A 26446-nucleotide genomic window follows, 5' to 3' on the forward strand; every position below is an offset into this window, starting at 1 on the left:
CTGGCCTTTAAGAATTTGCTAAAATTTTATTTGATTTCTTCTTACCCAGCCACTTTTCTCTTGTGCTATACTATAGATGAAATACTTCATTTCACAGAAACAGAGTCCTATCCCAGTATACATGGTTGGCTTGAGTCCTCAGCTATGTAATGGGCTCAAGAAAAATTATTGTTCTAGATTATCTGGCATTTTCTCTGCTAAATTGGGAGCAACACTCTTACATAATTTTTCTACTTTTTTTTCCAATTATAAGTACAAATATAGGAATTTTGACTAGAATTTTACTAAAGTTAACATTAGAGATTATACAACATTATACAATTTGGTCTTACATCCAGAAATACGGGTATTTTCACTCATTTTACAAAAAGCATCTTCTAGATTCTTTATGATATGGAGTTATGATTTGTTAACTGAGTTTAACTTAAATTCCATATTGTTACAAACACAAATTGAAGTGGCTTCAATTTTATGGTATTAAAATATATTTAAAGTAAACATGGAAATTGAAAAGTATTAGGTTGGAACCAAATAATCATAAAGGTACCTAGGATTATAACACAAATTAAACATTATATTTAACTCTGAGATTCCTAGGAGAAAAGACAAAAAGGAAAACAGTACATTATATAGTTCTCATAGTTTAATAGAAAGAATGCATTTTTTTGGTAGGTAGTTCCTTTTAGAAATAACAAAATACAAAATGAGTTCAACCACTGCTTTATAGAAAATAGGGAAATGTTCTTCAATTGAGCATTTCTTTTCCTCACATTAATAAAGTCTGCACACATCTCCTATGTTAATAGGAAATAGGAATTTCAGATAACAAATGTGGAAAGTTGAAATAATCCTGACAAATTTTTCAAATCAATTGTTGAAAATATTTATTTAGAAAAAAATCTTTAGTTGGAAAACAGCAGAAACCAAAGAAAAACACACTTCATGTAAACAACAGAACACTATGCTAAGTTTAGTTCTACAATAAAAGGCACATAAATCTGTGTGTGGGCAAGGATGAGGATACAGAGAAAAGAAAAAGAAAATTGAGAGAGAGGTAGAAGATAACTCTTTGCTTACTGCAGGTCTTGTCACCTCTGGAAAATAATAAGTTAGGATGGCCCTAGTCTACTAGCATGCCAGAGGCAGAACCAATATAATCTCCTAAAATATGAGATATGTGTCAATTCTTAGGGTAACTCACTAAGGTGGTTTGGTTCCACCAATGAATAAAGTTTCTAATTCTACACTAAGCTCATCCTTTGGAACATCAATCTCATCTCCAGATTCTTCCCCAAGCTTCTTCCACCAGGGTGCTTGTATGTGCTTCAGGGTTGTGAGATGGGCCTGCTTGGCCTTGGCTGCCACAGGCCTGGATCTACTTAGGAAGAGCTCAGGTTCTTTGCCTTCTGCCTCCTTTAGACTTGGTGCCTCTGTAGTGGACAGAAAATAAATAGATGAGAACAAGAGTCCTACGCCAGGCAGGTAGGAACTTGGAAGTTACAGAGCTGTAACTCTGCAGGCAGAAACAGCATTCCAACTCTGAATGTATTACTTTTGAGACAGGGTCTCGCTCTATTGCCTAAGCTGGAGTGCAGTAGCATGATCACAGTTCGCTGCAGCCTCAACCTCCTGGGCTCAAGTGATTCTCCCACCTCAGCTTCCTAAGTACCTGGGACTATGCCACCATACCCAGCTAATATTTTTTTCTTTTTTGTAGAGATCTCACTATGCTGCCCAGGCTGGTCTCAAACTTCTGGACTCAAGCAATCCTTCTGCCTCAGCTTCCCTAAGTGTTGGGATTACAGCCATGAGTCAACATATTTGGCCCATTTCTGGTTTTTTTGAGATAGAGTTTTGCTCTTGTTGCCCAGGCTGGAATGCAGTGGTGCGATCTCAGCTCACTGCAACCTCCGCCTCCTGGGTTCAAGTAATTCTCCTACCTCAGCCTTCTGAGTAGCTGGGATTACAGGCATGCACCACCATGTCTCGTTAATTTTGTATTTTTAGTAGAGATGGGGGTTTCACCATGTCGGTCAGGCTGGTCTCGAACTCCTGACCTCAGATGATCTGCCTACCTCGGCCTCCCAAAATGTTGGGATTACAAGCATGAGCCACCGCGCCCGGCCATTTCTGTGTTTAAAGGAATAAAAAAAGATGTAGATTTTTGTAAGATGGTTTATTTATTTATTTTTATTATTATTTTTGAGACGGAGTCTTACTCTGTCACCTACGCTGGAGTGCAGTGGCATGATCTCTGCTCACTACAACCTCCGCCTCCTGGGTTCAAGCAATTCTCCTGCCTCAGCCTCCCGAGTAGCTGGGATTACAGGCACCCGCCACCATGCCCAGCTAATTTTTGTATTTTTAGATGGGGTTTCACCATGTTGGTTATGTGGTCTCAAACTCCTGACCTCGTGATCCGCCTACTTCGGCCTCCCAAAGTGCTGGGATTAGAGGCGTGAGCCACCTCGCCCAGCCAAGATGGTTTATTTAAAGAACAGAAACTTTAATAGAACCTCGTCCTATAGATGAGAGGCTCAGTTTCAGCCATTTATCCAATTTCAAAATATAAAATTCCCAAGTAGTAGCCATTAGAGAAAACACTGGTCCTTTCTGTTCACATACACTAAAGAAATCCAAGAGGCTGACTGAAACACAGGGGCTTCATGGATGGGATCTCTCGTTAAATGGGTCAGTGGTTATGATGAATTAATTTTTGTAAAAGTACTTCATTAAAAATTATAGGCCAGGCGCAGTTACTCACGCCTATAATCGCAGCACTTTGGGAGGCTAAGGTAGGCAGGTCACAAGGTCAAGAGACTGAGACCATCCTGGCCAACATGGTGAAACTCTGTGTCTACTAAAACTACAAAAATTAGCTGGGCATGGTGGTGCTCATCTGTAGTCCCAGCTGAGGCAGGAGAATCATTTAAACCTGGGAGGCAGAGGTTGCAGTGAGCCAAGATCACGCCACTGCACTCCAGCCTGGCAACAGAGCAAGACTCCGTCTCAAAAAAATAAAAAAAAATTATAAAATGCGCTACAAGAGAATGACACTGTAACTATTGTCATCATCTACTTATAAAATATGACCAAAAGCTTTTCAGATTAAATAGTAAAAGATGGCTAGGAGGGCTCAGCATCTGAAATTAATAACTTCGGGGTGACACATATGAATGATGGCAAGGCTTCGGGAAACAGGTAAGAAGGAGGTTATAAAATCCGCATCATTTGAAAACATTACGTGCTGGTCTGATCTATGTAGAAATTTCCTGAGGTTAGGGGATGAGTTAAAGATGCTTACTAATGGTTTCCTTCTGAAGGTTTTGGATGTCACAAACCTTGCATAGGTTGTTCCTTTTAGAGAACAAAAGTAAAATGAGCACATACTCATTAGCTGTTCAACGTTGGTGCTGATCTGTGCCATCAGAGCTTCTCTGTGCTGCTGGGCTCGCTCTTCCATGGCCCTGCCCATGAAGTAGTGTTGCAGTCGTTCTTGAGCTTGGGCATGGAGCTCCCTACTGACCACATCTGACATTGGAGAGCCCTGGAAACACAGGACAGAAAAACTTATCACAAAGAGGACATAGGTATCAAAGTACCCCACCACTTAGCAGAGGTTTTAGAATGCTTAGCTGTCTCTCATTTTATCAATTGAATCTTATGATTGATATCTATCTTGTACTCTTATGCAAGTATTAAATAGTCTCTTAAAAGTTTTAGATAAAAATAATGGTGTAGAAGTTTTTTGTCTTTCTTTTTTGTATGTGACCATACTTTACTTTCTCAGACACTGTGGAATTATGGGAGAGGAGATAAAAAACAACTACAAAAAACAACCTGATTAAAAAATGAACAAAATATAATCCTGTGGGAAAAAAAATGACTTGAATAGACATTTCTGCAAAAAAGATAAAGAAACGGCCAGTAAACACATGAAAAGATGCTCAAAATCACTAATTAGGAAAATGCAAGTTCAAACCATAAGGTATAACTTCGTATCTATTAGCTACTATCAAAAACAATGACTACAACAAAAATAACTAATGCTGACAAGGATGTACAGAAACTGGAACCCTGTGTGTGACTGGTGGAAATGTAAAATGGTATAGCCACTATGGAAAACAGTATGGCAGTTCCTCAAAAAAATTTTAAAAAGAATTAGCATATAATCTAGCATTTACATTTCTGGATACTCACCCAAAAGAATTGAAAGCAAGTACACAAACAGATATTTGTACACACATGCTCACAGTAGCATTATTCACAATAGCCAAAGGGTGGAAGGAACCCAAGTGTTCCTTGGATAAACAAAATGTAGTATACATAATGGAATATTATTCAGCCTTTAAAAACTAGAAAATTCTGACACATGCTAAAACATGAACCTTGAAGACATTATACCAAGTAAAACAACAAAGTATGATTCCACTAATGAGGTACTTAGAGTAGGCAAATTCATAGAGACAGAAAGCAGAATGGTGGTTACCAGGAGCTGGGTAGTGGGGGAATGGTGAGTTAGTGTTTAATGGATGCAGAGTTTCAGTTCTGCAAGATGAAAAAAGTTCTCAAGATGGATGGTGGTGATGGTTGCACAAACAATATGAATGCACTCAATGCTAGCAAACTACATTTAAACATAGTTAAAATGGTACTTTTTACATTTTATCTATTTTACCACCCTGAAAATAAATAAATTTAAAAAATATAGGTACATGAGGCCACACAAAACTTACTGTATCAGAATTTCTTGGGGTGTGTGGGGCTTGGGTATATAATCTTTATAAAGGCAATTAAATTTGTAAACGATTAAAACTGTTAAAAGCAGTATGTCCTCTCTACAGAGCTTAGGAACTGATTATCTGTTTATTGAAGAGAAGGCATGCTTCTGTCTGTCTTCATTCTATCTCTGCTTTAAAAACTTTCAGTTGTGGTTCTGCCCCTCTCTCCAATTAGGTTCTGGTGCTTGGCTAAGGGAGGAGTTGCTAATATGATTGATCAGCACTTAAGAGATTCGTTGGCCATATACACCATGGAATACTATGCAGCCCTAAAAAAGGATGAGTTCATGTCCTTTGCAGGGACATGGTTTATGTCCTGGAAGCTGGAAACCATCATTCTCAGCAAACTAACACAAGAACAGAAAACCAAATACTGCATGTTCTCACCCATAAGTGGAAGTTGAAAAATGAGAACATGTGGACGCAGGGAGGGGAACATCACACAGTGGGGCCTATCGGGGGGTGGGGAGCTAGGGGAGGGATAGCATTAGGAGAAAAACCTAATGTAGATGACAGGTTGATGGGTCCCAGACCACCCATGGCACGTGTATACCCATGTAACAAACCTGCACGTTTCGCACATGTATCCCAGAACTTAGAGTATAATAATAACTAAAAAGAAGAGATTCATTGGCCATGTTTTATTGGTGGCCAGGCTGATTATTTTTAAAAGCTCAGGGCCCCTAAAATTTTTTTAAGCACTTAGGTTAAAAGAACTTTATTAAAAATACAGCTTTATTCACTCCTCAGCAAATGTACAAGAACAGAAATTATAACAAACTGTCTCTCAGACCACAGTGCAATCAAACTAGAACTCAGGACTAAGAAACTCAATCAAAACCGCACGACTACATGGAAACTGAACAACCTGCTCCTGAATTACTACTGGGTACATAACGAAATGAAGGCAGAAATAAAGACGCTCTTTGAAACCAATGAGAACAAAGATACAACATACCAGAATCTCTGGGACACATTTAAAGCAGTGTGTGGAGGGAAATTTATAGCACTAAATGCCCACAAGAGAAAGCTGGAAAGATCTAAAATTGACACTCTAACATCAAAATTAAAAGAACTAGAGAAGCAAGAGCAAACACATTCAAAAGCTAGCAGAAGGCAAGAAATAACTAAGATCAGAGCAGAACTGAAGGAGATAGAGACACAAAAAACCCTCCAAAAAAATCACTGAATCCAGGAATTGGTTTTTTGAAAAAATCAACAAAATTGATAGATCACTAGCAAGACTAATAAAGAAGAAAAGAGAGAAGAATCAAATAGACACAATAAAAAATGATAAAGGGGATATCGCCACCGATCCCACAGAAATACAAACTACCATCAGAGATTACTATAAACACCTCTATGTAAATAAACTAGAAAATCTAGAAGAAATGGATAATTTCCTGGACACTTACACTCTCCCAAGACTAAACCAGGAAGAAGTTGAATCCCTGAATAGACCAATAGCAGGCTCTGAAATTCAGGCAATAATTAATAGCCTACGAACCAAAAAAAGTCCAGGACCAGACGGATTCACAGCCGAATTCTACCAGAGGTACAAGGAGGAGCTGGTACCATTCCTTCCGAAACTATTCCAATCAATAGAAAAAGAGGGAATCCTCCCTAACTCATTTTATGAGGTCAACATCATCCTGATACCAAAGCCTGACAGAGACACAATAAAAAAAGAGAATTTTAGACCAATATCCCTGATGAACATCGATGCAAAAATCCTCAATAAAATACTGGCAAACCGAATCCAACAGCACATCAAAAAGCTTATCCACCATGATCAAGTGGGCTCCATCCCTGGGATGCAAGGCTGGTTCAACATACTCAAATCAATAAACGTAATCCAGCATATAAACAGAACCAAAGACAAAAACCACATGATTATCTCAATAGATGCGGAAAAGGCCTTCGACAAAATTCAACAGCCCTTCATGCTAAAAACTCTCAATAAATTCAGTACTGATGGAACGTATCTCAAAATAATAAGAGCTATTTATGACAAACCCACAGCCAACATACTGAATGGGCAAAAACTGGAGGCATTCCCTTTGAAAACTGGCACAAGACAGGGATGCCCTCTCTCACTACTCCTACTCACCTTAGTGTTGGAAGTTCTGGCTAGGGCAATCACGCAGGAGAAAGAAATAAAGGGTATTCAGTTAGGAAAAGAAGAAGTCAAATTGTCCCTGTTTGCAGATGACATGATTGTATATTTCGAAAACCCCATCATCTCAGTCCAAAATCTCCTTAAGCTGATAAGAAACTTCAGCAAAGTCTCAGGATACAAAATTAATGTGCAAAAATCACAAGCATTCTTATATACCAGTAACAGACAAACCAAGAGCCGAATCATGAATGAACTTCCATTCACAATTGCCTCAAAGAGAATAAAATATCTAGGAACCCAACTTACAAGGGATGTAAAGGACCTCTTCAAGGAGAACTACAAACCACTGCTCAGTGAAATAAAAGAGGACACAAACAAATGGAAGAACATACCATGCTCATGGATAGGAAGAATCAATATTGTGAAAATGGCCATACTGCCCAAGGTAATTTACAGATTCAATGCCATCCCCATCAAGCTACCAATGAGTTTCTTCACAGAATTGGAAAAAACTGCTTTAAAGTTCGTATGGAACCAAAAAAGAGCCCACATTGCCAAGATAATCCTAAGTCAAAAGAACAAAGCTGGAGGCATCACGCTATCTGACTTCAAACTATACTACAAGGCTACAGTAAGCAAAACAGCATGGTACTAGTACCAAAACAGAGATATAGACCAATGGAACAGAACAGAGCCCTCAGAAATAATACCACACATCTACAGCCATCTGGTCTTTGACAAACCTGACAAAAACAAGAAATGGGGAAAGGATTCCCTATTTAATAAATGGTGTTGGGAAAATTGGCTAGCCATAAGTAGAAAGCTGAAACTGGATCCTTTCCTTACTCCTTATACAAAAATTAATTCAAGATGGATTAGAGACTTAAATGTTAGAACTAAAACCATAAAAACCCTAGAAGAAAACCTAGGTAATACCATTCAGGACATAGGCATAGGCAAGGACATCATGTCTAAAACACCAAAAGCAACGGCAACAAAAGCCAGAATTGACAAATGGGATCTAATTAAACTAAAGAGCTTCTGCACAGCAAAAGAAACTGCCATCAGAGTGAACAGGCAACCTACAGAATGAGAGAATTTTTGCAATCTACTTATCTGACAAAGGGCTAATATCCAGAACCTACAAAGAATTCAAACAAATTTACAAGTAAAAAACAAACAAGCCCATCAAAAAGTGGGCAAAAGATATGAACAGACATTTCTTAAAAGAAGACCTTCATACAGCCAACAGACACATGAAAAAAAGGTCATCATCACTGGTCATCAGAGAAATGCAAATCAAAACCACAATGAGATACCATCTCACACCAGTTAGAATGGCAATCATTAAAAAGTCAGGAAACAACAGGTGCTGGAGAGATGTGGAGAAACAGGAACACTTTTACACTGTTGGTGGGATTGTAAACTAGTTCAACCATTGTGGAAAACAGTATGGTGATTCCTCAAGGATCTAGAACTAGAAATACCATTTGACCCAGCCATCCCATTACTGGGTATATACCCAAAGGATTATAAATCATGCTGCTATAAAGACACATGCACACGTATGTTTATTGCAGCACTATTCACAATAGCAAAGACTTGGAATCAACCCAAATGTCCATCAGTGACAGACTGGATTAAGAAAATGTGGCTCATATACACCATGGAATACTATGCAGTCATAAAAAAGGATGAGTTCGTGTCCTTTGTAGGGACATGGATGCAGCTGGAGACCATCATTCTCAGCAAACTATCACAAGAACAGAAAACCAAACATTACATGTTCTCACTCATAGGTGGGAATTGAACAATGAGATCACTTGGACATGGGAAGGGGAAGATCACACACTGGGGCCTATTATGGGGAGGTGGGAGAGGGGAAGGATGGCAATGGGAGTTATACCTGATGTAAATGACGAGTTGATGGGTGCTGATGAGTTGATGGGTGCAGCACACCAACATGGCACAAGTATACATATGTAACAAACCTGCACGTTGTGCACATGTACCCTAGAACTTAAAATATAATAATAATAAAAAAAAAAAGTCACAGTATTTCTCCATTGTTTCCTTTCAGAAGTTTTATAGTTTTAGGTTTTGCATTAGGCCTATGATCTACTTTGAGTTAAATTTTGTATATGAAGTGATGTCTGGCTTCAAGTTCGAATTTTTTTATATATGGATAGCCAATTGCTCCAGTTTTTCTACTGCATTAACTGTGCATCTCTGTCAATAATTAGTTGGCTATACATGTGGATTTATTTCTGGATTCAAGTCTGTTCTACTGATTTGTTTTTGTATCTTTGTATCAATATCACTGTTTTGATTCTATAGCTTTATAATTGCAATCAGGTAACGTCAGCCCTCCAACTCTGTTCTTTTTTGCAGTTACTTAGCTATTCTATTCTAGGTCCTTTGTATTTCTATATGAATTTTAGAATCAGTGTGTCAATTTCCACAAGAAAACCTGATGGGATTATGATTGTGCCGAACGACATTCTGCCTTGTTCCTAATCTTAGAGGAGAAACATTCAGTCTTTTGTCATTGAACATGATGTCAGTTGTAGGTATTTCATAGATATCTTTCATCAGGTGGAGAAAGTTTTCTCCAAATTCCTAGTTTGTTAAGATTTCGTTCTTGGGGTGTGTGGGGTGTCAGGACTAGATGTTGTATTTTGTCAAGCTCTTTTTCTGCATTTATTGATATAATAATATGATTTTTCTTAGTCTGAGTCTGTTAATATGGTAAATTATACCTGAGATAAACTTTACTTGTTCATGATATACTAGCCTTTCAACATATTGTTAGATTCAATTTGCTAAATGAGTAACTATTTTGAGATTTATCCATGTTGTTAAAAGTTTTAATGTTTAGAATTTTGAGATAAATGTTCATGAGGAATATTGTTCTGAAATTCTTTGCTTGTAAGGTCTCTGGTTATGGTGTCAGGGTATTGCTGGTCTTATAAAATGAGTTGGAAAGTATTTCCTTTTCTTCAATTTTTTATGGAATTGGCATTATTTCCTTCTTAAAAGAATCAGTGAAGCAATCCAGCCATGCAAGTTTTCTTATGGAGAGGTTTTCAGCTACAATTTAGTAGATATATAGATATATGAGATTATTCATTTTATCTATTCTCGGGTGAACTGTGGTAATTTGTCTTTTGAGGATTTGTCTATTTCATAAAAATTGTTGTATTGGTATAAAGGTACTAATATTCCCTTATTCTTCAATATCTGTATAGTCTCTATTGATGTCACTTCTCTTACCTCTTGATGTTGGTAATTTATGTCTTCTTTTTCCTGATCAGTCTGGCTGCAGTTTTATAAATTTTATCGATCTTCTCAAACAATCAGCTTTTAGTTTCATTTATTTTTCTCTATTGCTTTTGTTTCCTAGTTTATTGATTTCCCTTTGATCTTTATATCCTTTCTTCTGCTTACTTGGAGTTTAATTTGCTCTGTTTCTAGTTTCTTAAGTTATAAGCTGAGGGTTTTTTTGTTTTTGTTTTTTAATGAGAAAGGAGGGGCTGTCTGTTTGTTTTTTTTAAAGAGACATGGTCTTGCTATGTTGCCCAGGCTGGAGTACAGTGGCTATTCACAGACACAGTCATGGACCACTACAGCTTTAAACTCCTGGGCTGAGGAAATCCTCCCGCCTCAGCCTCCCAAGTAGCTGTCACAGGCTACTGTGCCCAGCTCTTTGAGGCCTTTGATTTGAGACCTATCTTCTTTTTAAAATACAGGTGTTTAGTGATAAAAATTTCCTTCTAAATACTGCTTTTGGGGAATCTACAAGTTGTGAAAGGTGGAGTTTTCATTCAGTTTGAAATACTTTATAATTTCCCTTTTGATTTCTTCTTTGAGCCTTTGGGTATTTAGAAGTATGTTGTTTAGTTTCCATATAGTTGGTAATATAACCAGAGATATTTGTTATTGACTTCTAACTTAATTCTACTGTGGGCAGAGAATATACTTTGTATATATATATTTTTTAGTTTATTGAGATTTATTTGATGGTACAGAACATATAGTCTATCTTGGTAAATGTTCTATGTGCAATGTTCATTAAGAAGAATGTTATTTGGTGAAGTTTTCCAAAAATGTCAATTAGATCAAGTTGTTTAATAAGTGTTGTTCATATCTACCATATCCTTGCTGCTTTTCTGCGTGTTTGTTCTATAAGTTGTTGTTGAGAGGGTTATTGAAATAATTGTGGTTTTATTCCTCATCACAGTTCTATCAGTGTTTGCTTCATGTATTTTTTTATTGTGGTAAAATACACATAAGATTTATCATTTTAACCATTTTTAATTGTACAGTTCAGTGGTATTAAAGTACATTCATATTGTTACATGACCACTGCCACTGTCCATCTCCAGAACTTTTATATTTGCCCAAATTGAAATTCCATACTCTTTAAATACTATCTTCTCATCCTACTCCCCAACTTCTACTCCTGAAAACCACAATTCAATTTTCTATTTCTATCAATTTGCCTTCTCTAGGTATCTTAGATAAGTGGAATCAGATAATATTTGTCCTTTTGTATCTGGCTTATTTCAGTTAGCATGTCATCAAGGTTCATTCATGTTGGCTACATGTATTTTGGAGCACTGTTATTAGGTATATAAACATTTAAAATTCTTATGTCCTCTTAATTGATTCCTTTATCATTATACTTGTTCCACCTTTTTTCATATTTAAAGTATGTTTCTTGTAATCAACATATAATCAGGCTTTTTTATTCAGTCTGCTACTCTGCTTTTTAATTGGGGTGTTCAGACCATTTTTAGCTATTGTAATTACTGACACAATCATGTTTGAGTCTATCATTTTGCTTTCTTTTTGTCCCATCACTTTATTTTTCCTCTTTTTCTGCCTTTTTTGATCAAGTATATTTTATGATTCAATTTCATCTCTTTTGTAGGCTTATTAGCTATTTTATTATTAGTTGTTAGCTATAACTCTTTGTTTTTTAAATTTTAGTGGTTGCTTTAAGGTTCATACCATACATGTTTAACTTACAAATCTACCTTCAAATGATAACATATCACTTCATATATAGTATAAGAACCTTTCAATAGTATAGCAATCCCCCAGTTATCCAAGGTTTCACTTTCTGTGGTTTCAGTTACCTGCGGTAGAGTACAATAAGATATTTTGAGAGAGACAGAGAGACCACATTCATATAACTTTTATTACAGTATGTTATTATAATTGTTCTACTTTATTACTGTGGTTGTTAATCTCTTACTGTGTGTAATTTATAAATTAAACTTTATCATAGGTATGTATGTATAGGAAAAAACCTGATATATACAGGGTTCGGTACTATCTGCAGTTTTAGTCTTCCATTGGGGGTCTTGGAATGCATCTTCTGAGATTAAGGGGGGACTACTGTATTTTTACCCAAGTACAGTCATGCCTTGCTTAACGACAGGAATCGGTTCAGAGAAATGTGCTGTTAGGTGATTTTGTCACTGTGCACCTGTCATCGAGTGTACCTACACAAACTTAAATGGTATAGACTACTACGTATGTAGGCTATGTGGTATACCCTATTGCTCTTAGGCTACAAATCTGTACCGCATGTTATTGTACTGAATACTGTAAGCAATTTTAATGCAATGGTAAGTTTTTGCATATGTAAACATATATAAATATAGAAAATGTCCAGTAAAAATATGCCATTACGATATTATGTGACCACTGTTGTATATATGGTCCAACACTGACTGAAAATTCATTATGTGACACATGGTTGTAATTACCATTTCCAGTGCTCTTAATTTCTTTATGTAGAGCCAGATTTCTCTCTGGTATCTTTTCCTGGCATCATTTTAAACAGAAATGTTAAGTGTTTTACACCTTGATGAACTTAACATTTCTGATTTACATTCCCACCAACAGTGTGTAAGTGTTCCCTTTTCTCCACATCCTTGCTAACATCTGTTGTTTTTGACTTTGTAATAATAGTCATTTTAACTGGCATAATATGGTTATTTATTATGATTTTAATTTACATTTCTCTGATGATTAGTGATATTGAGCATTTTTCATTGTTTGTTGACCACTTGTATGTCTGTTCATGTTTCTTGCCCACTTTTTTTTTTTTTTTTTTTTGAGACAGGGTCTCTCTCGGCCACCCAGGCTGGAGTGCAGTAGCATGAACATGCCTCACTGCAGCCTCAACCTCCTGAGCTCAGATGATCGCCCCACCTCAACCTCTCAAGTAGCTGGGACCACAGACAGGCACCACCATGCCTGGCTAATTTTTAAATTTTTTGTAGAGACCAGGTCTCACCATGTTGCCTAAGCTGGTTTCGAATTCCTGGGCTCAAGTATTCCTCCTGCCTTGGCATCCCAGAGTGCTGAGATTATAGGCATGAGCCACAGCATCTGGCTTTGCCCACTTTTTAATGTTTTCTTTTTCTTCTTGAGTTGAGTTCCTTGTAGATTCTAGATATTAGCCCTTTGTTAGATGTATAGCTTGCAACTATTTTTTCCCATTCTATAGGCTGTTTACTGTTGATTGTTTATTTTGCTGGGTAGGAGCTTGCGATATAGGCATGTAAATGTGCATTTTTAATCCCTCAATCTATACAAATAAAAATAATTTAACATTCCAGAAATTTAACATTTTATAATAGTTTATAAAATTTTATAATAACATTTCTGGAATGTTAAATTATTTTTTGGTAGTGCAAGTGTACTGGTGATGAAGTCTTTCAGCTTTTGTATGTCTGAAAAAGCTTTTTTTTTTTAACAATTTTTTTTGCCAGGTACAGAATTCTAGGTTGGACAACTTTTTTTCCTTTCAATACTTTAAAGCAAGGTATCTTCTTGCTTGCACTGTTCCTACTGAGCAATGTAATTTTTGTCTTTATATAGCATTTAAAATTTTTTTTGTTTTTAAGATTTTCACTGTACCACTGGTTTGACAATTTTGGTTATGATATTCCTTGGCACAGTTTTTTCCATGTACCTGTGCCTTAACTGGTTTTGGTATGGGCTTATCATTTTTAGTTTGGAAAGTTTTCAGCCATTATTTTTCTCTACATTTCCTTCAGGGATTCCAATTTTTCATTTATTGGGTCACTTACAGTCCCACAGCTCAGTAATGGTCTTTTCAAATATTTTTCTCTTTTTTCCCTCTCTGTGACTCATTTTGTGCAGTATCTACTACTATGGCTTCACCTTTATTATTAATTTATTATTAGACTTCCATCCAGCAAAGTCTAATCTGCTATTAATTTGATCAAGTATATTTTTCACACCATACTTTGAAGTTTTTATCTCTAGGAGTTTGATTCAGGTATTTTAAAAATATTTTCCACATTTCTACTTGACTTTTTGAACATACAGAATACAGTTATAATGACTGTTTTAATGCCCTTCTCTGCCAATTTTAACATCTATGTACTTTCTGGGTTGGTTTGATTGAATATCCTCCTCATTATGGGTCCTATTTTCCTACTTCCATGCATGCCTTTAATATTTGATTAGCTGCTAGACATTGTGACTTTTACCTTGTTAGGTGCTGGATATTTTGACATTTCTTAAAATTTTGAGTCTTTTTTTGCAATGCTGTTAAATTACATGAAAACATTTTAATCTTTTTTTGACTCTTGATTTTATAATTTGTTTGGCAGAATGGAGCTGTCTAGGCTAATCATAATTACTATTAAGGGAAGGTCTTCCTGAGTACGCTTCACAATACCCTGTGAATTATGAGTTTCTCCAGCGTATTTGATGGGAACAGGCACTATTCCTGGAACTATGTGAGTTCCAGACACACTTCCATCTTACCTTTTCAGATGACTGTTTGGAAAATTTGGCTTTAGATAATCTCCTCACATGTACATGCTGGTTAGTATTCTGGAGAATACTTAAGGGGTAGATTCCGTAGATATCTGGGGTTCTCTCTCTTTGCAGCTCTCTTTGCTCTGGTACTCTGTTCTATGAAGTCTAGCTCCCTTGGTGTCACCAGACTCTCAGTGCCATCTTCTTAACTCAAGGATTCTAAAGAGCTCTTCTCTTCCTTGAGCTATGGCCTAAAAACTCTTTCAAGGCAGTAAGCTGGGGTAATTATAGGGCTCGCTTTGTTCCCTCTCAGAATTATTGTTCTTTGTTGTCTGATGTCCAGGGTCTTGAAAATGATTATCTCATACATTTTTATCTGTTTATGTTTGTTTCTTTTTCTGGTTGTTTCAGGCAGGAAGTAAATCTAGTCCCTGTTACTTCATCTTGGCCAGAAACAAATGTCAGAACTTTTTCCACTGTCTACCTCTTTATGGTAATCACAGAGGGCCTGACATAGAAGGGTGGTTTTTTCCTCCTCTCTTTCTCCACAGACTCCATTAGGTTTTGGGTCCCTAAATCCAGATTAGCAGGAGGGGAAAGTAAGAGGGCTTGCTTACACTTCCTGGACTAAGCTATGCTATCCAATTCAGGTTTTACCATTGCTGTGTTCCAGTGATTACCAGATACATGCTCAGCTACTAATATATTTGTACTTCATTTCCATTTGTATAGTGGTTTTTGTTTGTTACAAAAAGTCCTTTCATTTTGGGCACTCTGGAGGAATGAAAGGGTGAATGACAGGACTGCCTAAATATCACATCAAACCTCTAACATCAGTTATCCAGAACCTTCAAATTTGAGAAGTGTGTGTGTGTGTATGTGTGTGTGTGTGAGAGAGAGAGAATGAACTCAGGCACAAACACCACCACCACAATCACAACAAAACTCATGAAAAGTACCAAGATACACTATGAGTGGTTGGTTCAAATGAGGGAATAATTCTGATAGATTGAAATGTATAAACTGCCAACTTTGTCCATAAAATTACAGAAGTGTGAAAGCATGGGAGAAGCTGTAAGAGTAAAGAAAGGAGAGGTAATCAGCAAAGGTGCAGGTGATTAAAATTAATGACAGGAGTGGTGAGTTACTCCCAAGGCAGAAAGGGAAATGACCTTTGAAGACACATAGGAGTAGATGGTCAAGAATTCAGGTGGGAGAAGTGAATAACATGTGACCTGCAATACTGTGGTCATAGAAAGTCAAAGATATGGACATTTCTGTTGGGATAAAGGCGCTAGCAGTATTTTTGTGGTAAGATCATAAGAGGCAAATAGTCAAATGCTATATCTTATTGGCTTCTGGAGGTACATTAATAGTCCAACAAATGTAAGAATGAATAATCATTAATTGACAATTACATATACTCTTTCTGGAAGGTTCAAAATCGTTCCAGTTTTACTGTACTATTGCAAAAGAAGCAATGAACAAGTCTTACTGACGTAGTATGGGAAAAAACTGATTTAAAGCAGAGTCTCCTTCACCACTGACTATACCTCTATGGCTATGTAACTATAAAAAGATATACCATTACTTCTATGGAAAAGTCAATGCATTACCTTATACCAGCAATAAATGTATACACACACACACACACACACACACACACACATATATATATATATGAGAGACACTGTTTTGCTGATCAATATCACACACTGGAATAACGTAATACTGATATGGCACAGAAGCCTACATACCAAATGTCTTCTGACATAGTCATCCACTTTTTGCTTCAGTTCAACTCGGCGTGCATCAGTGAGTTCTTGGAGTCCTTGACAAGGAGCAAATAGTTTCTTTTTCTTATGGCACTTTGCTAGGAATTTAAGTGCCTGGAGGAAAAAAAAAAATTGAAGGTTTGTGATTTTTCTCCCCTAACTAATAGAACTATTTTCTCACTACAACGTATGGTAGTGACCACATTGCAATATTGATTAACTCTGAGTGTGTATAAGGAGGGGAATGGAACTGTGACAAGATGCAGAAGAATAGTGATTTTGAAAATATACAGTCTTCTGTAGTGCTTTTTACAAAGATATAGTCACGTATTATTTGTGCAGTAAGCAATGAAGAGGAAAAAAAGCAATAGATTCTAGTCTCAATTCTAGTCCCTTATAAACTATGATTCTGGGCAAGTCACTTGATCCCCAGAGGACAGATTCTATGTCTATAGAAAAAAGGGGCCTTAATTCTACACAGCCTACAGGATTGTAAATACCTAGGAGACAGTATATTTCTGTCTGAATTATTTCCCATGTCCTTCAGAATGGACTCTGGTAAAAAGAAATTTTGTAATAGGCATGATATGAGACAAATTTGCAATTATTCTTCCCAATTGTTTTCACTCTTCTTGCGTCTTTGTTGTTTTTATTTTCATCAAAGTTACATGTTCACATTATTTAAAGCAGGGGTCAGCAAATCATTGCCCACAGGCCAAATCTAGCCTGCTGCCTGTTTTCATAGGGCTTGAGAGCTAAAAATGTGTGTGTCATTTGGTTTTCGTGTTTTTGTTTTGTTTTGTTTTTTCATTTTACATTGTTAAATAATTTAAAGGGAAAAGAATATTTGGTGGCATGTAAAATTATATGAAATTCAAAATCTAATGTTTACAAATAACTTTTTTTTTTGAGATAGAATCTCGCTCTGTCACCAGGCTGGAGTGCAGTGGCACAATCTCAGCTCACTGCAACCTTCAGCACCCCAGGTTCAAGCAATTCCCCTGCCTCAGCCCAGAGTAGCTGGGATTACAGGCGTGCACCACCGCACCTCGCTAATTTTTGTATTTTTTAGTAGAGATGGGGTTTCACCATGTTAGCCAGGCTGGTCTTGATCTCTTGACCTTGTGATTCACCTGACTCGCCCTCCCAAAGTGCTGAGATTACAGACGGGAGCCATCGCACCCCACCTCTACAAATAACATTTTACTGGAACACAGCCATGCTCATTTGTTTACTATTGGCTATGGCTGCTTTTGTGCTATAACTGAATACATGTGACACACTGCATGACCTGCAAAGCCTAAAATATTTTATTATATAGCCCTTCCCAGAAAAGTTTGCTGATATAACTCTATCATTTAATGTGTCAGTTTCATAAGAATTACTAGAATGCTATTGTTTAATTTGTCAGCTTCATAAGAATTACTAGAATTCTTACTAGAGTTACCCATTTACCCTGTCCCCTGACTCAAGGGCAACAATTTAATTCAGTTTATTCTTTTGACATTTAGCTCCATCTATTTTTCTGTGATTTTTTTTTCAGATATAGGTATTACCTATTGATTTTCTTGTATGAAATGTATGAATTTAGCTTTCACTTGCTTCTACTCCCCATCCGTCCTATATTATTACATCATAATTTTAGTTAAATTAATGTTCAATGTTTGCAAAATTATGACCACATAAAGGCTATTCACTTTTGAACAATATAGCATACTATAATTACTTTTCCTTCCTTGCACATTTTTATTTTCTCTGCAATTATTAATTCTCTTTTCTCCCATGCTTTGTTTTCCATACTACCAATTATATTTTATAAACTCTGCCCTAATTTTCAACACATTAAAATACATCCGGCATTCTATCAAATTCATTTTCTTGGACACATTTTCTGGAGCTTCCTGACCTGTTCTCTATACCTTGGGCATAGCTGTCATCCTGTGGTCTCCATTCACCATCATCTCGGTGACTACTTTTCATCTTTCCCTTGTGTTTCTTGGATTCCATGTTGCCTTCTTTCTCAGGTTATTCCCTCTTATCTAAAAATGTCTTTGGTCTGTCCTTATCTTTAATTAATAATTTGGTTGGGTATAGAATTCTAGTTGGAAATCATTTTCCTTAAAATATATGACAGTCTCACTTCAATACTTTTTAGCTTCCAATGTTGCTGTCAAGAAGTCCTTTTGTTCCTAGTACATCTCACAGTATTATGAAACAAATGTGGAAGTGTTTCTGTCACTGTATTGGACACTTAATTGGTCCCCTTAATCTAAAATTTGTGACATTCAGTTCTGGGAAATCTTCAGTTATTTGACTTTCTCTCTTCTGTTTTTTCTTGTTCTTGATTTCAAATGTTTGGCTGTTTGACCTCCTAGACTGGTAGTCTTTTCTATCCATCTGTTTTTTTATTTTTTAAATTAAAGATTCTACCTTTTTTTCTTTTTCTAATGATATTTCATACGTTGACCAGGCTGGCCTAGAACTCCTGAGCTAATACCATCCTGCTGTTTTAGCCTTCTGAGTAGCTGGGATTACAGATGTGTGCCTCTGGCAAAATCTTTTTTCCTTGCTTTAACTTTTCTCCCACAATCCTTTTATTAGTCTTTCAGTTTTCCCTGTCGAATTTTATTCTGTGTTCCCTTTTATATAGTATCTTGGTTTTGTTTCATATATTATGTTTCCTTATCTCTCTGTGGATATTAATAACAGATTAAAAACATTTTTTCCTTATACCTGCAATGTTTATATTCTATCAAGTAGTTTTATTCCATTTGTTTTGTCTTTGGCTTTCCTTAGATATTCAGTGATAATTATTTTTTAGTTGATATTTAAGAGTGGGCACTAGGAAGTGGTTTAGAAAATTTCCCTAGTACCCTTTACTTTTTTGGTATCTTTTTTAAGACAGGGTCTCACACTGTCACCCTGGCTGGAATGCAGTGGCTTGATTATGGCTCACAGCAGCCTCAACTTCCTGGGCTCAAGTGATCTTCCCACTTCAGCTTCCTGAATAGCCAGGACTACAGGTGTGCGCCACCAAGTCCAGTTAATTTTTTGTAGAGAAAGAGTCTTATTATGTTTCCTAGCCTAGTCTCAAACTCCTGGGCTCAAGTGATCCTCCCGCCTCAGCCTCCCAAAGTGCTGGGATTTACAGGCGTTGAGTCACCGTGCGCGGCCTTGTTTTCAGTATGGTACTTGAGTTTTCAACTGTGCTTGCATCCTTCTTTTGAGCCTCTCTTCTTTCCTTCTATTCTCCCCTTTCATTGATTTTTCTCTTTTAGTAAATTTCCTCAATTTTTAGCTACTGGAGAAACAATGCCTCTGTTTTTGCATCAAGTAAGAGAGGAACAGAAGGTGGATAACCGTTCTGGCCTTTCTTTTCCTGCCGAGGACACTAATAACCAGTTCTTCCTGAGGGACAAGTTCATTGAAAGGATATTCCTACTCCTTTATATTACTTTTTTTTTTTTTTTTTTTTCAGGCTGGATCTCATTCATATTGTCCAGGCTGGAGTGCAGTGGTGTGATCACAGCTCACTGCAGTCTCAACTTCCCAGGCTCAGGTGATTTTCCCCACTTCAGTTTCCCGAGTAGCTGGGACTACCAGTACATGCTACCATGCCTGGCTAATTTTTGTATTTTTAATAGAGATGAGGTTTTGCCACATTGCCTAGGCTGGTATATTGCTTTCAATGAGACTAATGAATTATTTACCATTTTTTTCTTAGCAAGGTCAGTAGCAGTGCCAACAGAAGTATAATGTGAGTCATATAAGTAATTTTAAATTTTCTAGTAGTCACATTAAGAAAATAAAAAATGGGCAAAACAATATTTACTGAGTTATATAAAACATATAACTCAGTATACACAAAATATTAGTATTTCATCATGTAATCAATATAAAAAAGTATTAATGAGATACTTTACACCTTTTTTCATGCTACATTTTCAAAATCTGGTGGGTATTTTATACTTACGACACATTTCAATTCGGACTAGCTACATGTCAAGTTCTTCATAGCCAGCTACATATGCTTAATGATTCTTTTATTGAACAGTGCAGGTCTCTAGTGTGTCATAGAAAAGGATACTTTAGGCCAGGCACAGTGGCTCACACCTGTAATTCCAGCACTTTGGGAGGCTGCAGCAGGAGAATCACTTGAGCTCAGGAGTTGGAGACCTCCCTGGGCAACACAGTGAGACTTAATCTCTACTGGAAAAAAAAAAAAAAAAAATTAGCTGGGCCTGGTGGTGCAAGCCTGTAGTCCCAGCTACTGTGGAGGCTGAGGCGGGAGGATCTCTTGAGCCTCGCAGATCAAGGCTGCAGTGGGCTATGATTATTGTACCACTGCACTCCAGCCTGGGAGACAGAGAGAGATTCTGTCTCAAAAAAAAAAAAAAAAAAAGAAAAAGAAAAGAAAAGGATGCTTTAAAAATATGGCAAAATGTATCCTTTATTGACTATTGCCTTGCTATAATTTTCTCTATTTTTCTATTTCTTTTCTCAGTGTACTTTCCCATTTTTCTTTCTCTTTTCCTTCTTTGAAAGTAATTCTTGGCCAGGCATGGTGGCTTACACCTATAATCTCAGCACTTACGGAGGCTGAGGCAGGAGGGTCACTTTAGCCCAGGAGTTCAAGGCTGTGATGCACTGTGAACACACCACTGTACACGGGTGACAGAGTGAGATCATGTTTCTTAAAAAAAAAAAAAAAAAAAAAAAAGTAATCCTCTTATTTCCTTTTCCATTTTGGCTAACTTCGCTTTGACTTCATCTTATTTTTACTAATGAGATGCAAAGACTATAAACATGACCTTGACCCATCCCTTTTTGCTCTTAAACAGAGACTCATTCCTTTTTTTTATTGAGATGCAAAGACTATAAACATGACCTTGACCCATCCCTTTTTGCTCTTAAACAGAGACTCAATGACCTTTTTTTAGCAGATATGAGGCAAATGCGACTAATCTTCCTTTTGTGCCACTGGAAAGTATAAAAGCCAAAACAACTTTGCCTTCATAGCCTTCAGATACATTCTTATAATGACCCCTACTTTTTTCTCTAAGAAATGGTAGGCAAACCAGGATATTTCACTTTATAGTAGAGGATCCTTTTACAAAGTATTTAGGGTCATCTAAATCAGGCAAGGTAGTAAGTCAACTTAATAAGGGCCCACCTAATTCTATGACAGGGAAGACTTTAAAAAGGAGGTATTTATGAGTTAAAAGTGTTAGAAAGAAACCAAAGGTTCCTCCAAAGGAAGTGTCTCCAACCCTGATATCAACTGGTTAATCCTTAGATGACTTTGTTTAGCAGAAGGTAAATATCAGGAGTATGTGTGATTCAGTGATGGTGCAGGACTGTTTGTTGCAGATACAACCTGAGATCCCCAGAAGAGTCTGAAGAAGGAGTAGGAGGCAGGCATCTCTTCCTATTTCTCTAGTATTTATTCTACTATGTTTTTGGATGATTAAAAAAGAAAAAACTTTGTAAAAAGTTAATGACAGAGACTGTTCAAAATCTATCACAGTAGAAAACTGAAATTGACCTAAAAATTCAATAAGGGATTGTTAAGCTAAATGCTATAGGACCTGAAATCCTAATATGAAAGTTAACCATGTATAAGAGAATAAATGGATGTTAGGAAAACTGGTCATTAAATTTTAAAAACCACCTTATGCTATGCTTTTCCAAGGCAACAAAATAGTACTATGCTCTAGAGAGATCACAGAAAGATTGCTATTTAAGAATATGAGGCTGGGCGTGGTGGCTCATGCCTGTAATCCCAGCACTTTTGGAGGCCAAGGTAGGCAGCTCATGAGGTCAAGAGATCGAGACCATCCTGGCCAATATGGTGAAACCCAGTCTCTACTAAAAATACAAAAATTAGATGGGGGTGGTGGTGCGTGCCTGTAGTCCCAGCTACTCAGGAGGCTGTCAGGAGAATTGCTTGAACCTGGGAGGTGGGGGTTGTGGTGAGCCAAGATCGCGCCATTGCACTTTAGCCTTGCAACAGAGCAAGAATTCGTCTCAAAAAAAAAAAAAAAAAAAAAAATATATATATATATATATATAATTCTACAATTAAAATGTTATAATGACCTAAATATACCTAATATCTGTGCATTAAAAAAATCAAATATCACATGCTGCACTTGCACAGAACTTTGTAATTTACAAAATACATTCCCATGAATTAGGGTAACTGATCCATATAACAACTGAGTGAAAAGGGTAAAGGTAAACATCTATTCATACATCAAGCACATGTGATGAGCTGACAACAATAAGACTTAGCTCCTTATTCCTGAAGAACTCACAGCCCAAGTAAGAAGGGAAATAATTAACAAAACAACATTGCAGTATAGTAAATGATGTACAAGGTTCTAAGGTAGTACTAACGACTGAGTGTCTAAACCAGCTTGGCCAGAGGTAAGGAGGTTTTCTTTTACAAAAGAAAAAACTAAGGCTCAAGAAAACTAAGTGTCTTGATTAAGGCTTTACAACAGGTAATTAGCAAAGTCAGGTTTCAACTCATGTTTTTGCCTCTTGATTCAGAGCTCTTTTCACTACATTAGACTCACTGCTCTTTGAAGTGTGACAGCTGCTTTATACTCTGTGAGAGACTGCCTCTGTTGGTGAAAATTTTTCCTTTCCCTGTACCCTCTCCAATGTTTCTGGATAATCAATGCTGATTTCTCTTCCATTTCCCGATAGTGTTTCTCCACCTGACCTAAAAAGATGATAGACACTATTACAACATACTCACTGCTATGCTTTCTTAAGTTCTGGAATCAGGACAATGATAATAATGATCTTGCTTTCTTTTTATTTTTGTCAATACTGTTCACTAATTTTCCCAATTCTATTATTTTACCATGGTTCTAAGATTTTAGAAACAAAGCTTTCCCAGATTATGCAGCCTCTTTAGAGAAAGAACTCATATAATATTTTTGTGGTAGAGTAATAATAAAATGGCTAAAAATCCAACACTAAAAACATTAAAAAAAACCCCAAAAAACAAGAATCCTAAGCACACGATTAAGAAGTCATTCAGTACCATCAGAGGGAAAGGGCAAAATGTGTGTATCTGTTCTCTCTACATGCTTCCAAATTTCTCTTAAGTCATTCAGTCAGTTATATAGATGACTTTCTTCTTGCTTTCTTGGAGTTGCTCAGCATACAGCCCAGGGTTCACAGTACATACATGACAGAATAAGGCAGTAGAATTGTTAATAAAAAGGGGAGTGTATTTGGGGGAGTATAATAAACTGATATAATTTAATGATCAATTGGATATGGAGGTAAAAGAGGGAAAGGACTCTAGGATGTCTCAAATGGGAAACTGAGTAAGTTACTGGTGCCATTACCTGAGATGGGGAATAAAGGAAAAGGAAATCTGAGGGGTAAGATAATGACTTTGGTGTTTGGGCTGCCTGTGGATATCCAGGTAAAGCTGGATCCAATAGGCAGTTGGTACAGAGGTGTGTTATTCAATAGAGTAGACACTATCCACAAGTGGTTACTTGGGTTAAAATAAAGTAAAATTAAAATTCAGGTACTTCAGTGCACTAAGCACATTTCAAATACTCAGTAGCCATCTCTAGCCACTGGCGACCCTACTGGATGGTACAGATATACAACCTTGCATTTTTGTAAAAATTTCTATTGGGCAATTCTCCTCTAAGAGCTTAGGAGAGTAGGTGAAGACAGAGACCAGATTTGAGACTGCTCAGCACTCAGTTGAGAGTTGAGCTGTAGTTATGGATGGATACCCCAGGAAGAGCAAAATGACAGGAATAAGGTGAGGATGGAATCCTAGAAAACATCTATATTTAATGGAGATGAAGTGAAATAAAAGGCTAGTGAAGGACCCTGGATTGAATAACAAGAAGACAGGTAAAAGAACTTGAAGATAATATTGAAACCACTAAGACCTCTCAGACCACACCTTATTATTAATTTCAGCTTAGTCTGTCAAAGGCAGAAAGAAGACGTCACAACATTTGTACTAAGGAATGAGTTAAGTTCTGATGGTAGAATGTGATAATATTCCAACTCCTTATTTCAGTTCAAGAAGTATCTTTGTGTCTCTAACAGCTATCTTTATGCATAAATTTTTATGTTTCACTAAATTATCTGAAGGATAAGAAAAAAAAACTGGTGGGCAGATTGTTCATCATCAACGAATAGGTCTGAATCAAAAAAATAGTAACCGTTTTTGAACTCAGAAGATTTAATAAAGTCTATCTAAAAAACAGAGAAAAAGGGCAAAAGTCCAAATTTTTAAAAAATCATCATATAGCTAGAAAACTTGGTTTGTTCAAAGATAACCTAAATATTCTTATGTTTATAAAGTTGATACTGCCACTCACCTGGATGAACTATTTCGAGCATACTCAGTCGCAATTCTCGAGAAAGTCTCATGGCTCTCTGTCTTTGAAGCTGCAATCGTAATTTGAGGTCCTCCTCTTCCTTCTGCCTATTTATCTCCAGCAACATCTTTGTTCGTTTAGATCTGTGATGGAAACAGTGTGTTATACATAATTTTCATAAATCATATGAAAAATGCATAACCTTCCTGGTAATCAAATAAATGTAAACAGAAAAAATTTTAAGATAATTTCTAGTGTTAATAAGGTATGATAAAATAGCCTGTCGTCTGCTGCTGTTGTGCAACCTTTCTGGAGAAATATTTGAATATATGCATTAAAAGTCTGGAAAAATATTTGAAATATATAAATAAAAAGCCTTAAAAGTGATGACCAATTAGTTCCATTACAAATAATTTTCTTAAGGAAATAATCAGATATATATGTAAAAACTTCTGTTCAAAAATGTTCTCCACAGTATTACAACAGTAACAAGTTGAAAACAAACTTTGTCTCACAACAGGGAGTTGGATAAATAGATACTGGTTCATTCACCTGATGGGATGGGATTATATGAACTATAAAAAATAAAATGTTCGAAGAATATTTAGTGACATGAGAATATATCAATGATCTAATGTCAGGTAAAAGGAAAATCAGGATATAGAAGGATGAGATCAAAATTGTGTCAAAAAATTTACATTTACTTGCACAGAAAAATAAATAAAAAACATTAAAATTTCAAGTGATTTTTACCGCATGATGTGATTACAGTTGATTTTTATTTTCTTCTTATGCCTATTTCTCAATTATTGACAACTGAACATTACTTTTAAAACTGGTTATGAAAATTTTCATGTGGCCACATTTTATATAATTATCATTTCTGTATTACCTGCTTTTATTCAGCAAAATTTCTCCTTAGCCATTCCCATCTAGTTTTTGTTGCTTCCAGTATCACTATGTAAGGAGACTACAAATGTCAGTTTACAGTAAATATACTCAAAATGCTTTCAGATACCCACAGAAAAAGAAAACGAGGATTAGAAGAGAGACAGAATAAACTAGTTTACCTCTATAGACTTAATTTGACATGTGTCTCTCCCAAGAACATTTTCTCTTAGATCTTTTTTTAAAACTGTATTCTTAGAATTAAACTGTAAACAATTGTGGTACCTTGGCTATAGCTTTATACTCTTAATAGCCAGACTTCATTATAGTATAATTAGAGAGGATTATTATGATTTTTCAACTGAATTTTCAACTCAAAATAGTTTATTTTGATTAAATTGTTTTGATAAAATGTTGTGTGCCTGTGGTTGTTTCTCATAAATTCTTCCATCAATTACAACTTACATTTTCTCTAGCTTTCTACTTAGGACAGAGTAGAGAATTTGTTTTGAAACTTCTTTCTTATCTCTCTTATGGAAGATAGTGAAGACCTCAAAAGTGCATGTGTGTCAAAAGGTTCTAGAGAAGATCTAGGGCTAGTTGAATAGTTCTAAATGTCTCTTGCTCTTTGTGAAAGCTGGAAATGAAGTAGGTAAGGGCCTCTCCCTTCCCAAAGAATAGCTGATAGCATCTTGCCTGTTC

General features: G+C 36.4%; 1 protein-coding gene across 3 annotated transcripts in view; it reads right to left on the reverse strand.

Moving 5' to 3' along the window:
- Positions 1-630: 630 nt before the first annotated feature.
- Positions 631-26446, reverse strand: part of IQCB1 (IQ motif containing B1) — a 77009-nt gene continuing 51193 nt past the window's right edge. For 2 of the 3 annotated variants that reach the window (XM_030941789.1, XM_030941793.1), the window contains exons 11-15: positions 24857-24999; positions 23066-23214; positions 16467-16598; positions 3391-3547; positions 859-1430 (exon numbers count right to left, since the gene is read on the reverse strand). In XM_030941789.1, coding sequence (XP_030797649.1) covers positions 1201-1430; positions 3391-3547; positions 16467-16598; positions 23066-23214; positions 24857-24999 — 811 coding nt within the window. In that variant the 3' untranslated portion in view covers positions 859-1200. Of the gene's footprint in view, positions 1431-3390; positions 3548-16466; positions 16599-23065; positions 23215-24856; positions 25000-26446 lie in introns of all 3 variants that reach the window. The other variant, XM_010370522.2, reaches the window with a different exon arrangement.

Source organism: Rhinopithecus roxellana, chromosome 1, assembly GCF_007565055.1.
Source record: "Rhinopithecus roxellana isolate Shanxi Qingling chromosome 1, ASM756505v1, whole genome shotgun sequence".
Lineage (NCBI taxonomy): Eukaryota > Metazoa > Chordata > Mammalia > Primates > Cercopithecidae > Rhinopithecus > Rhinopithecus roxellana.